Genomic DNA, 15,222 nt, shown 5'->3' with positions numbered 1-15,222 from the left:
TTTCTGCTCCCCTTGCAACACATGTGGAAGGTAACCCAAACTGCGGGAATCTGCCAGAGGTAAGAGAAAAGAAACTAGGCACAAGCCCCTCTGCTGCAGTTCTGTGGAGTTTGGGATCTTCAGGCATTTCAGGGCATCAGCTTTCTGAGGCATGCTCCCCTCCAGACTTCACAGATATTTGAGCAAATAACCAGCTAGGAGTTAATGCTGCTCCATGAACTCTTTCTGGGTCTCCTTTCACAGTTTCTACTGCACAGCTAGTAGAGGCATGACTTCTTCCTGGTGTGATCCAGGGGACTGTGTGGAGGCATCAAGCACCAATGGGTTTTCCAAGGTTCACGTGGATCTTAGGGTATCCATGCATCTGCGATAAGACTGGTATCAGCACAAACATGAGAAGGAGCTCTGGGAAGATTTGAAAGAAAATGGTTCAAAGGAACAAGGAAGACAAAAATCTGGCGAAAAGGAACCTGGAAATACAGCCAAAAGGACTTCCTGGAAATGCTGGAAGTGGACACGAAGACAGTTCAGAGGCATTATCAGATTTGCTAAAGGAGCCCTGGTAATGCCTGCTCTTGCCTACCACACAGCCAGTTATTACCAGGGCATTGGGGTTGCCAACACCAGAAAGATCACCTCCTCTTTGAGGTAGCATCCTCATTAAATCCTACCAAGTCAGTAGAGCATGGATGGGGCTATCTGAGTAACAGAGAACAAGCATCTTTAAATGCCATCATGTTAGAGCGTCAGGATGGGCATGCATTAGGTTCATTCTGCTGCTCTAAAGTTGGGACAGCTGGCAGCGCTACTTATCAGCCGACGCTCAAAGAGCACAGATACATCCTTTTAAATTATTCCAGCCGGTTTTTAAATGATGCCGAGAAGCTGCCTTTTCCTCCACATACATAGAATATATACTACCCATCTTTCCCCAGGATGTTTGAATACGTCTTTGTTTTCCCAACATTATTATGGAGCTAGTTACTATCCACCATATGGAAAAGCTTTCAAGTACTATTTGCTCACATCAAAAATCTTGACTGTAGTGTTTTTAGTGCTCACTTTAAGGCACTGGAGCTATGAATATGTTTGAGATGAAAAGGAGAGAGGATGTCTGTTTGGGCCAGTTCTGCATGAGATGTAATTAAATCTGCCCCTTATTATTCTCTACAGATTATTTTCCATTTGTGGTGGGAAGTGGATCATATGGGCAAATAGCAGATGGTTCCTTTTAGTTCTCCATATGACTTTGTGCATAGATGTCTCATATGTGAAAATGATTTTCTGGTGAAAGGTGTTATGAGGACTGTGGCTCCTTTTGTGCTTTCTACATTTCACTCTAATTTCCTGGGGGCTATTTTTAATCCCAAAATCCTTATTCAGCCTTTTCACGGGAAAGTGAGAACATGCTATTATAGTATATGAATGTTAGCCCCAGCCACCGTGTCTTGATCAAACTCTAATTTGGGGGAGGGTGGGAAGTACATTCTGCCTTCCTAAATTCCCCCTGCAGTCTAATTGGCATATAGAATTCTTCTTCACGCATGTCCCAACCTGGTCTATAATGTGGCTGTGTGCTGGTACACAGCTGCACCCCAGAGTTGGCTGCATCTGAGTAGTGGATGAATTGATTTTTATTTATATTTTAGGGTCAAGTATGCCTGATAGACACATGCCAGTGTTGGGTGTGGTGAAGAACCAACTGGCCAAGGAGGCACTCCATGAGGGATGCTCTGTAATGAAAAGTGCAATGTAAACCTGTCTTGATGGCTTCCAGGTGCATGTTTGGGGCACAGTGGGCATGTGCCTAGGGTGTTTTCTTTGCATCCAGCCAGTTCTGCCTGCTAGGGTGGAGAAGGGATGAGGTCCTGGCTTTGCCTCCCCACACCCTCTATGAGGTTTGCTAGTATTCTTGAGGAAATGAGCAGGGCATAATCCCTGTGCTCCTCCCAGGACAGGGACTGGACGAGTGCCTAGTTGCTGCACAAGAGAAGACATGGGGACAAGGCACAATCAGGACAAAGGAGGCATGGTACACTGTGCACCAGGGAGCAAAAGGGTAATACATAGTCTAGCCCATGGTCTACAAAGTGCTTTGGATTCTTTGGGATGAAATGCACCATATGAAAGTACGTCATTATCTGGGGCTTAAGGGAAGAATTACACCTACTCAAGTGCCTCTTAAACTTCCTGTCCTGTGGTGTTTGTTTATTTTTAAACTGACATCTTAGGATTGTTTTTGGCCCGGTTTCATTACAAGTTAAATGAGGAAATAAGCACTGCATTCCTCCAAGATGTTATAGCGCGACATACCACATCTGCTCCACATCATTCCTTTCAGTTAAGATGGGGGAAAGCACTGTTTTGTCACGTAGGTGACTTTTTAACAGCAGCCTTGACTGAGCTCATTCAGGAGTAAACTTCTGCCATCAGTTAAAAACACGAGGTGATTTACAAGCTGGCTGGAGACATAAGACTTCCTCCAGCTGTTACCACTCCTGGCCCTGTGGTCTCTGCTGCTAAGGACAGAAAACACTCTGGAACAATCCACTGAAAATCTCAAGATGTCTCTGACCACGTGCAATGTTAAATTTCCCTTTGTAATAATGGGACAAGTTGCTGCTTAGGGGCAAGAAGCAGCCATATGAAGTTGTCTCTGCACTCCTTTGCTCCTGCTGCAACTGGTAAGCCAGTGAAGTGAAAAACTAGTTACTCCTTCTCAGAAAGAAATATTGGAATACCCTAAAGACCTGATTTGATACTGATTTCAAGGGGAACAGGCAGTAAAAATAAAGGAGGGAGGAGATGACACCTACTATGGAATCAAAGGAAAAAACAAAACTAAAAGAAAACAATAGAAACTAAAATGTCATTTATCCTTCAGAGGAGACATAAGAACAAAGGTCCTGACCAAGTGTGTTAATTAAAAATCCAATGGCTCTTTCCCCAAGAATAGTGGTGCTAGCTTCATGTACCAGGAATAGGCCAATTTCCAGTCTGGCTTAATGCATTCAGCCCACCTAAATACCCCCTGCAGTTTTGACTGGGGGTGGTACTTCTCAGTTCTCATTCTACACTGCTGGGTAGTGTTGCCGAGATCTTTCGCACCCCGTAGGTGGCTTTGCTTCTGCGGCTGGGAAGTGAAGTGATTCCTCTACAGTTTGTAAGTGCTCTGGAATCACCAGCATGAAGGAAACAAGATAATATTACAGGTTTCAGAGTAACAGCCGTGTTAGTCTGTATTCACAAAAAGAAAAGGAGTACTGATGCATCCGATGGAGTGAGCTGTAGCTCTCGAAAGCTTATGCTCAAATAAATTGGTTAGTCTCTAAGGTGCCACAAGCACTCCTTTTCTTTTTAAGATAATATTATGTCACTAACATTCCTCACTAGCTCAGGCTGCTCTCCTCTTGGCCATGGAAACAAAAGTCTGGGTAAATTACTTACTTTTTACCGGACTGATAAATATACTGAGCTACAATGAACGGAACAGTGATAACTATTCAGTAGTCTGAGGGCTCCTCTTAATTACCTTCTCCTCTTTCCACCAGCTGCTGATGCTTTCTTTAACTTTAAATTCAGGAACATGGGATATCAGTAACATAAGCAAAATCCCAAAGCCTGGTGCTACATGCTGAACATATGGGGCCCAATCCTGCAAACACTTACTACCAGTCACAGCAGTTACTATTGTGACTAGTCCCATTTAAGTTACCACATCGTGGAGCAAGTGTTCACATGATCAGGTCACTTCTTATTGCACACATAGGATATACAGTGCATACAAAGTTATCCCAGGAAGGATATTTATTTCCCAGGAAGGCTGACGGAATGACAACGGATTAGTAGTTAAAACAAAGAGATTCATGGATTTTCTACACATTCAATCAGGCAAAAATTAGGCCTATCAACTGCCTAAATCAATTGCAAGATGATGCACCACATCACTGAGATTTTCACCCCAGACTTCATCCCATTAGGGTGTCTGTGCTGTAACATTGTGATGTATAAAGGAAACTGTTCTGTGGGGCCTGCAACTTGAGAGGCATGGAAATGCCCTATTGCATTCTACAGTTTTTTATAGACTAGCTGGCACTTCTGTAACCTAATGAGCATGATCCTGCTCCCACTGAAGTAGATGGGAGTTTTACTATTGATTTAAATGGGAGCAGTAGCAGGTTCCATGTACCTTTTGAACTGATTTCTTATCACTGTAAATATATTTTGATGCATGTGCTGTCTAGTGTAGCAGCTCTTTATAAGCTAAAAGATAAATAAATAGAGAAATGAATACTCATGTTTCTCAATCTGCTAACACACTAATATGGGAACACAGACCATTTGCAGGTGGACTCCTGGAGACAGACCTCTACAGCTCATGCTTCATTTTCATGATCCTAATGAATATCATTTACAGATCTAACTAAGTGATTGCAACCCCCTAAACATAAAAATGTCATTAATTGCATTTGCAAAACTGCCAGCACAAAAAGGAAAAGGAAGAGTGGGTTGAAGCTGAGCTGCAAATCAGACCCCTACTGTCACTTTACTTAGTTAAAAGGCATTAAGGCTTCCTAGCAAAATCTGTGAATGTGTTTTATAATGCAAAGTTCCATGCAAAATATCTATGAAAACTAAAGGCGATGCAACGGGTTAATGAACTCACCTTTCATCTGTATGCACCTGGGTTTGCAGCTACTGCAGCTTAGGCCATAAACAAATATTAATATGATGGCTTCAAAGCATTTTTATCTGAAAATATTAAACAATTTTGCATGACTGGCAATGGCAGTCTCTGTTCAACAGAGCTCCTAGGTTGCCACAAAAGGGGTTACTGATGGTAAGCACTAAGGTGCCTTGCCTGCACAGAGTGGGAGAAGCTGGCATGGCACCCTGCTTTGTGATGCCTGGATTCTAGTACCATGAGGACCTCACTTTGTGTGTCCTGAAATTCATTCCAAACATGTGGCTAAGCATAATGAGTGCCCCACTTACTCTTTGCCACCATCTATTTGTAAGTGGCTACTCTGAATTATAATCCTGAATGAGGTTATATGGTACTCTCTGATAGAGAGCTAAAAAGAAAAAAAAGAGAAAGATCAGACATGTAGATAACATAATATGTTGGGGGAGAGACAACACAGCTTTTGTAAAGGGAAATCATGCTTCATTAATCTATTAGAATTCTTTGAGGGTGTCATTAAATGTGGACAAAGGTGATCCAGTGGATATTGTGTACCTGGACTTTCAGAAAGCCTTTGTCTAGGCCTCTCTCCAAAGGCCCTTCAGCAAAGTAAGCAGTCAGGGGATAAGAGGGACTGTCCTCTCATAGATCACTAACTGGTTAAAAGACAGGAAACAAAGGGTAGGAATAAATGATCAGTTTTCACAGTGGAGAGAGGTAAACAGCAGCCCAAGGATCTGTACTGGGGCCAGTGCTGTTAACGTATTAATAAATTATCTGGAAAAAGGGGGTAAACAGTGGGGTGGCAAAGTTTGCAGATGATACAAAAGTACTCAAGATAGTTAAGTCCAAAGCAGACTGTGAAGAGTTACAAAGGGATCTCACAAAACTGAGTGTCTGGGCAAGAAAATGGCAGATGAAATTCAATGTTGATAAATGCAAAGTAATGCACATTGGAAAACATAATCCCAACTATTCGTACAAAATGATGGGGTCTAAACTAATTGTTACCATTCAAGAAAGAGATCTTGGAGTCATTGTGGATAGTTCTCTGAAAACATCTGCTTAATGTGCAGAAGCAGTCGAAAAAGCTAACAGAATGCTGGGAATAATTAAGAAAGGGATAGATAATAGAACAGAAAATATCATAATGCCACTATATAAATATACAGTGCACCCACAAGTTGAACAGTGTGTGCAGTTCTAGTTGCCCCATCTCAAAAATGATATATTAGGATTGGGAAAAGTACAGAGAAGGGCAACAAAAACAATCAGGGGCATGGACCAGCTTCCACACGAGGGGAGACTAAAAAGACTGGGACTGTTCAGCTTTGAAAAGAGAGATATGCCAGAGGTCTATAAAAGCATGAATGGTGTACAGGAAGTGTTATTTACCCATTCACAGTACACAAGAATCCATATGTCACCCAATGAAATTAATAGGCAGAAGGTTTAAAACAAACATGAGGAAGTACTACTTCACACAAAAACACAGTCAGCCTGTGGAACTCGTTGCCAGAGGATGTTGTGAAGGCCAAAAGTTTAACTAGGTTAAAAAAATAATTAGATAAATTTATAGCTATTAGCCAAGATGGTCAGGGATACACCACCATGTTCTCTGGATGTCCCTAAATCTCTGACTGCTAGAAGCTGGAACTGGATGACAGGATGATGATTGCCCTGTTCTGTTCATTCCCCCTGAAGCATCAGGCACCGGTCAGTGCCAGAAGACAGGATATTGTGTTGGATGGACCCATTCTTACTTTTTTATGTAATCCATTACCATAGGAAATCGCTGAGGCCAAGAACATAACAAGATTTAAAAAGGGATTGGCTATCAAGAACATCCACTATTACCGCAATTAATTTTGACAAATATTTTGCAACTGGTATGAAACCTCACATTTTAAGGCTAAAATCAATCTCTGCCATTAGAGAACAGGATGATACCTAGGCAGGGCACAGATTATCCCCCATCTACCTAATGTGGCGTCTTTATACCTTTCTCTGTAGCATCTGGTGCTAGCCACTGTCACAGACAGTACACTGGCCTATATGGGCCGTGAGTGTGATCTAGTCTGATACTTCCTGTGTTCTTTCACTGAGCCAAAGTGTGTTAAAATTTCAGAAGAAAGGTGACCTGCTCTGTCTTTGCTATTTAGATGGATTGGACGATTATTGCCATATAAACATTTAACTTTACGCGTGGGATCATCTTCCCTAGGCCTGTATACAAATACAATTTTAGACAAACAGAATAATTAGAAGAGAAAAAAGACCAGAACTGCAAAATTCAGCTTTTTTACTTTCAAAAAGTTATGAATTTATCAACAAGTAGTTTCTAACTTTAAGCTTATTTTCCACACAGCAAAGCCATTGAGCAACCATCAGATGGTATCTACTTTCAGTCACTACTGACCTGGGCTGCAACATAGATATGAAAAGCTCAATAGCCTATTTGCAGTTTCATGAGATATCAATTCCCTAGGCTTTCCTTGTGTTTACTCCCCTGCTTTTTCCTAGCAGACCTGCAGCAGTTGCAGGTATGCCCCTCTAAAGAATACATAGTACAGGACTGGGTCCTGGATTTAGAGGATGTCTATCCTATTAAATATTTTCATTTCCATTCCCATCTGGGAGGTGAGGTGGACCTTGTTTTCAAATGATCTAAAATACATGGGGATTTACAATGGAAGGTGATCTGCCACTGTACATTGCTCGGTGCAGATTCATTTGTTTTGTCAAATCACAGAGTCTTGTCAATGCTATAGTCTGAAAACAACAGAAAGGCAATAGTTGGCACAGTAACTTATGTACAGTACCCATCTATTGTACACAGTATCACTGAGGACTCTGGGACTAATTCTTTTCACACTTATGCCAGTGTAAAAGAGATGTAACTCTACTGAAGTCAAACTACAGTGCTGGAAGTGTGAGCAGTAGTAAGACCACTGATTACTATCGTAAACAGCAGAGACTGCTGAATAAATTAATGGTATGAGGTTGTACTTTCAAGACTGAGTTTCCTATGCATTCTAGGATTTGATGTTATAATAAGACTGTTTGTCTTTGTTCTTACCCTAATGCATTAAATTACAAGATATAGAACGCCAGTAGCAAGCACCAGGAACTAGAGTCTCTGCTCAAAATAAAGGCCAGTGTTCACTTCTTGAATTCCCACCACTTTTGCTGTCAGAATTTATGCAGTAGCCCCTTGATCACGGAGAGTCGGCTTGCACAGGGAATAAAATGCCACAAGCTACACACAATCCTTCTCCTCCCAGGGGAGGGACATGGTGCAGGCTGAGACAGCTCAAGAAGTGCGTGAAGCTAACTACAGACCAGGCATGACCAGGGGACATGAGAGAGGCACTGTTTTGGCATTGCTTTTAAACTGTCTCACTCCATTAGTGTGGCTCCCCATAGAATAGAGATCAACTCACTTTTACGCCCTTGACACAGCAGTGCCTCCAAGAGCATAGTGTATTGGTAGGGCACTAGATATTAACAGAAATCCATATCTGATATACTTGGAAAAGCCTTAGGGCCAAATGATCATTTCAGTTATTTGGATGCAATCCCATTAGCTGCACCCACATAGGTGAAAGCAGAATTTCACCTTTACTCTTGGTTATTTTTATTACATTTATTTTATCCTTGCTCATGAGTGATCCCTTAGTTAGACCTTTCACTCCCTGACTCAAGACACTATTTGAGCACATTGGACTGTGTGCCTGCTCCTGCTCCTCATGAAGGAATAGGAAATACTACCAATGACTTCAATGGGAGCTGAAGCAATCCCCATGAGATACCATAACAGATCCCTCGCAGAATATCATCACATTTATATTGTTATATATCTGTAGGGCCAACTCCTTCAGATGTGCGCACAAGACCTCCATTTGAGTCACTGAGCAACACACTTATCCCTCTGAGGACAGAATATGGCCAGTAAGTTTTGTTATACACTATATGGATTATTTTGGGAGAACTTTAATGAATTCTATCGGTGGGATTTTCAAAAGTGTTCAATATTGGCCTGACTCTGCTCCCACTGAGGTCAATAGGGCAGATATAGGCCAAAGCAAAGGACCTTTCAACTCCCACCCTGTATGTCGGTTTATTTTATTATTAGGAAATATGACTGGGCCTGTGTGTCTTAATATATGCTTTTTTTTTGAGCATTTTAAGGTCTGAGAGGTGTGACTTACTGACACTGTATCTTTTCTGATTAAAGACAAATGATATACACAAACAGGATTTAAACAAAGTTTCCCTGAGATGTTTGTGGCCTGCATGAGCCTCTTTTTGCCCAGGATTTGCAGAGATCTTTCCCACACTGATTTACCTACCAGTTGTGTAATTCAGCAAAGGCAGCTTTGATTTTCTTCACTGAATTATCCACTTCCTCTTTGATCATCATGCGGTATCTAGTTAAAGAAACAGTGCAACGTTGCAAATCTTTCACGGACTTTTCAATGTTTGGACCTAAAAAAACAAACAAAACAAAACAAAACAAAAATTGTACAAAAGTGAACAACCACATCGCTATCTAATCTGGTGGGGAAAAAATCTCAAAGTGCTTCTTGTAATGAATGGTTAGAGTGAAATTCTGGCCCTACCTAAGATATTGAAAGTTTTGTCATTGACTTAATAAGGTCCCAGTTTCACCCTTAACATTTCTATGGTGCTTCCACTTCTAAGAACATTAGACAAAATTCACCCCATTCCAGCCCCTGGATCAAAGCTAGGACAAACACTAGTTTTAGACACTGACAACACATTCTAAAATTCCTAAATGACTCTTTCTTTGTGAACAAGCACTTCAAATAGAATATGGATACTCCTGCCCACGTTAGTTACACTGAGCCTGATTCTGGCCTCACTCATACTGGAGTAGCTTCATTAACTTCAGCAAAATTACCTTTGATTTATAGGAGATCAGAATCAGACCCACTAAACCTATGAACCCCTCAGAATGATGAGGAGAGTGAAAAAACCCACACACTGGTCTTCTGTAAAGAGCAATATTCCCTGGTATCCCATTCCCAATACATTGCCTCTCCGCCTCATGTCAGCTCTCGATGCAGTCCTCCTATGATGCACTGCAAATCTGATCACCTTCCTGAACAACAACTGATGAATTGTAATAGGAAAAGAAATTAGTTTTACCTTTTTTCTTGATTGAATCATCTGGCTTTGTTTCAAGATGGGCTGCAGGGACGGCCTTAGCTGTGGACATTTTTGACTTCGGCCTGCCTACATTACTCTGCGGTTGAACTGATGACTGAAAAGTATCTTGCTGTTCTGTTCCACTTACAGACTTTAGGTTTAAATCTACAGATATTTTCTTGTGTTCCAGGTTTTTGTCTGAAAGAGAACATCAAATAGTGAGTAGGGAGTTACTCCGATTCATTGTTATTGGATCAGAATGTTTCTACATTGGTAAAATGAAGTTTCTGTTTCAGCAGTGTGCATTCTACAGAAAACCTGAAAGACTGACAGAACAGAATTACAATGGCTTTGTGATTAAAAACCAATTTGAGCAGATTTTTGTGTTTCACCAGTCTAAAAAAATGATAAAGAGATTTGACTTTTCTATGCTGAAATGGTACAAATATCTTACTCCATAAGCTGAGTACTTCATTCATTTTAATCTTTCGTCAAATATCATAGACAGGGGTAAGACTGCATAAGACTGGAGTAGCACAGGGGAGAAACAGGCCCCAAAATATTTGAAGTATGAATGTGTGGTGTGCAGAATGCTGTGATCATTTTATTTGTTTATAGAGGATTAGAAGGTATATTGAAGAAGATAAAGAATTAAACATACACAAAAACAGCTAAGTTAGAAAAATCTGTAGGTGTCTGTGGAAACAAGAAATATCAGGCCGTCAGAGTCCTAATTATGCAGAATGTAAATGCAAATGTTCACCTTCTCAGTTCAGATGTAGTAGTCTGTATACAGGAGTAGGAGCCAAGAACTCTACGCTTATATGACTACCTTTAACCTTCTGCAAGTCTTAATAGGTAGTTAAAGCAACCAGTCTAGCAGCTAAAGCTGCAGACAGGAAGTCAGCACTCCTGGATTCTATTCCCATATCTGTACCAACTTGTTTTGTGACGTTGGGCACATTGTTTGTAAAGGGCTTTGATATTCTTTGTTTAAATGCAAAATTACTATTATTGAACTTAATTTACTGTTTTGGACATTCATGAAGAAAAATGACAAATCAAAAAAGCCTTTCCTCTTAAACAAAGCCATCTTGACCAGTAGTTATATTTTAAAAATAATTTCTACCATTTACATATATCATCTGTTATTTACCTTGGCATCTTGTTTGAAATGTCAGATATTCTACAGTGGAACACCAGAGTTATGAACACCAGAGTTACGAACTGACCAGTCAATCACACACATCAGTTGGACCCGGAAGCACGCAATCAGACAGCAGAAGAGACAAAAAAAAAAAAAAAAAAAAAAGCAAAAAAAAAAAGAAGCAAATACAGTACAGTACTGTGTTACATGTAAACTACTAAAAAAGTAAAGGGAAAGCAGCATTTTTCTTCTGCATAGCAAAGTTTCAAAACTATATTAAGTCAATGTTCAGTTGTAAACTTTTGAAAGAACAACCATAATATTTTGTTCAGAGTTATGAACATTTCTGAGTCACGAACAATCTCCATCCCTGAGGTGTTCATATCTCTGAGGGTCTACTGTACTTTGAAGCCCAGTAGTAAGAGATCGACATAGCCTAGCAAACAACATCTAAACATGTTGCAAGAAGACTTTCAAGTTCGATTGAGAAAATTCGGGAAAATTAAAGTAGTTTGGGGAAGTCTGCATCAAATCCCCACAGAACTGTGCCAGCTCAGCAGCACTTACAACAAAGATTAGGGATCTGTGACTCTAACAAACATCTAAATGAAAAATCAATGAATTGTGTAATAAGAGCTAACAGAGTAAATTTTTGTGGCATTCTGTATTTCATGAGGGCTTGGAACACTAACACTCTAGTCTAAGATGTGAGCTCTGGTGTATTGATGGTTAAGCGTTTATCAGACCTGCTAGTAACGGAACCTGCTCACAGAAACTCACTCTGAGTCTCCAGCTGTGCCACAGACCATGGAGTGTGTTTTATCTTTTTATAACACCTTGACATTCAAAACCTTTAAAAAAAAATTGCCTTGACAGAATCGTTTGCTGAGGAAAAGCTCTCTTGAGATGTGAACAGGTAGTTTGGGGGAGTTAGCACAATCGCCCTACGTGAAAAACAGCTGAGAAAAGTGGGACTCAAAATGGAATGTGCGTATCCAGCCTCACAAAATCATAGAAATGTAGGGCTGTCCTCTAGTCCAGCCCCCTGTGCCAAGCCAGGCCCAGGCAGGTTTCAGCTAAGTCCCAAAACCACAATAATGGGGCAATATGGCGCTTTAAATGTTTCAGCCTGATTTAAGTTTAGTATTAAATTATAGTGCCTAAGAGGTTACATGAGCTGATAGTTAGCTATTTTTAGGATTTATTTTAAACAGTGGCGGTTTCAGAGTAACTGTTAACACCTTTGCCCTTGGAAACAATGCCATAGGATCTTTAATTGTGTGTGATCTAGAACTGGGTTTAGCTCTCACAGGAAAGATGGCACCTGCAGCAGCACAGTGCCCCTAGTACCATGCTGGGTTTTATCTGACAGTTTATTTCTAAGTACTGTCTTGACATGACCATATTTAAACTGTGAGTTTTTACAAGATCATAGGAAAAGGTGGTATGGCTGCAGAAAGATATCACTGAAAGCACCATGTTAGAGAAAGATCATTCATTAAATGGACACATTCAGCAAGGTGCAATTAGTGTTTATTGGGCAAAGCCTTTTCTAAAAAGAGAAATAACAGCTCCTTAATGTACAGTACCAGTTATAACTGTTCCCAGGTGTGTCTCAACTGCAATGGGATTCCCTATAACCCGCTCTGGTAAATGGTTGAATCAGAAGTATTTTAAATACACAAGGCCAAATTGTGGCTGGATGTAAATGGAGAAAGGGCACAGATGGGCCACCTAGCATCCTGGTGCCTGAACACAGCGGGTGAAAACTACTGGGAAGTATTAGCCACCAAATACGTTTGAGGGAGACACTGCTCTGTGATGGGGCAGCCCCCAAGGTCTCAGAGCAGCAGGAATAGAGCAGTGATCAATAATGATTTGACAGGAGACACAGATCCTGGGACTCACAAAAGTCACTACGTGCTGCCAGAGTGACACAAAGTGACCACAGAGCTGCCCTGGTATGAGGGAATCCTGTGTAAAGCTGACAACAGACCTTCCTGGGCCACCTGCTAGCAGGTGTGTATCAGGGCTGGCAGGGGGCAGGAAGATGGCAGATTCAGGGTAGGGAGCACATTTGATGGAAGCCGTAAGGCAGGGGTTCTCAAACTGGGGGTCAGGACCCCTTGGGGGTCACGAGCTGTCAGCCTCCACCCCAAACCTTGCTTTGCCTCCAGGATTTATAATGGTGTAAAATATATTTAAAAGTGTTTTAAACTTATAAGGGGGGGGGGTCACACTCAGAGGCTTACTATGTGAAAGGGGTCTCCAATACAGAAGTTTGAGAACCACTGCCATAAGGCATTCCTGGCTGACAGAAAGGTCCCGAGGGGACCATGTGGCACAACCAGCAGCAGGCCAGTGGCTACTCTACCTTGCTTGGGAATTGGTTGGGCCCCTGACTGTGCTCATGACTGAAGGAAGCGTAACGGTAACTGACAACTATCTTTGCTTCCCCCACCTCAGCTGCCTCAAGCAGGTACTTGGGACAGCTGAGAACTTCTGAGCCTCAGATGTACGCTCCAGGAGTAATGCTGTGAAGTAGCCAATGGCGAGGACATATCCAGACCCTCAATGACCAGCTACAGAAGCTGATCCAGTCTCAGTCCCTCAATTCCTCTAGCAGGTCAATGAAGGCCAGGACCCAATTAATCATTGCTGATTATATAGCATGTGAAATGGAAACATTAAGACAATACAGAGTAACGGGAGAGTGCTGCGGGTTTATGTTCATAATGTTTAGTGGCCAGCCGGGTAAGAAACAAGTAAGCTGGACTTCACTCTAAACCATCTCTTAGCTTTATAATCTGCAGACCGTTATCTCACAACTCTCAATTAAACAAAAGTTTCGTAAAGAAACAACCAAAAAAAGGTACTTCAACTAAAGAGCAATGGACTGTGTCCAACGGTAACAGCATTACCACTAGGTGAGCAAATGTCAGGTAAAGACAGTGGTCAACGGGTTACCCTCCACCACAACAGGTAGGATAGTAGAATGTGGTGTGAGGGGAGACAACCAGCTTTGCTGCATTCTCCCTTCTGGTCCCAGAAACCCCTCTGTGTGTTGAGGATTTCATGGCTCAGGGAGCTAAGTCCAGGAAGGGGAAGCAGGGGAGCTAATGCTGCAGCCTCACCCACCTCATGCTGAGGGGGGCCTAAAGAGCTGTAAGGAGACATATGAATCTGGAGCAGAAGCCAATGTCCTTATTAGATCATGAGCATCTGATGGTTGCGGAAGGGAACTTCCACAAGCCCTGCCTAGACCCATGCCTCTGACAGGATGATCAGAGGAAACTCCATGAATAGGAACAGGGAGTGTATCCTAGTCCCTATGTCAGAAAACCTACATAGGCGCACTGGCCTCTGGCCTAAAAGTGTGGTCCACAAAGTCACACCAGGCTTGTCATTGCCTAAGTTCATTCATTCAAATGATAATTTTTGGGCTTGAATAGCTGGAAATACATTTAAAATGCCCCCTCTCCTGAAACTGACCCTGGACCCATTGTCCAGGAAACCAAATAAATGGACCTCTCAGAGCAGAGCTCAGAACTGATAGAATTAATAAATGTCTGATGGAAAAGGAGTGCAAGAACACTGGAAAACACAGAAGCAAGTGGGAAAAAAAAAGGCAAGGACAAACAAAACAAAGGAGATTACAATACAAAGGGAACATTTGAAACCAAGATGCTTAGAAATGCTGGACTGAATTCCAAACTGTTTTCCAGCTCTTCAATGCAAGCCATGTATCTCGATCAGAAGCCACAAGGGTATGGCAGCTGACCTCGAAGGGATCCTACTCAACATTTTGATGTGTACCATTCCTTTAACTTCTACGTGTTTAGCAATATGTATATATATTGCTTCTTTGAGTGTAACAAGGCTGCTACTGCACTTTTCTGTAGAATCAACATAGGGCTTTTATTTCCTCATGATCAAGTTGAAAGAGAACTAAAGGAGAAACTCTTTCCACCACCATTTCAGAATGTTGCCAGGAAGATATTTTCCTAAATTTGAATGTTGCAGTGACATAGTAGAATTAAGCAAGTATCTGCTTCTGCTGCAGAAAATTTGCAATTATACTTTTGTTTATTAAATAATTAATACTATTTGGTATGGTTAATACTTTCATTTATATTAACAAGTAAAATTACAGTAGAATTGTGAAACCAATGTCATTAATTGCTATTGCCAGACAGAAGGATCCTTACATGTTTTTATT

The 15,222-nt window shown here is 41.4% G+C and overlaps 1 protein-coding gene across 9 annotated transcripts in view; it reads right to left on the bottom strand.

Moving 5' to 3' along the window:
- Positions 1 to 15,222, bottom strand: part of SPATS2L (spermatogenesis associated serine rich 2 like) — a 135,279-nt gene that overhangs the window by 25,942 nt on the left and 94,115 nt on the right. For all 9 annotated transcript variants that reach the window (XM_037912751.2, XM_037912754.2, XM_043525284.1 and 6 more), the window contains 2 exons: positions 9,857 to 10,054; positions 9,037 to 9,172 (listed from right to left, as the gene is read on the bottom strand). In XM_037912751.2, coding sequence (XP_037768679.1) covers positions 9,037 to 9,172; positions 9,857 to 10,054 — 334 coding nt within the window. The remainder of the gene's footprint in view (positions 1 to 9,036; positions 9,173 to 9,856; positions 10,055 to 15,222) is intronic.

The sequence above is a fragment of the Chelonia mydas genome, chromosome 11 (assembly GCF_015237465.2).
Source record: "Chelonia mydas isolate rCheMyd1 chromosome 11, rCheMyd1.pri.v2, whole genome shotgun sequence".
Lineage (NCBI taxonomy): Eukaryota > Metazoa > Chordata > Testudines > Cheloniidae > Chelonia > Chelonia mydas.
The sequence above is the reverse complement of the archived record's forward strand: the minus strand, read 5'-3'. Positions and strand labels throughout refer to the sequence as shown.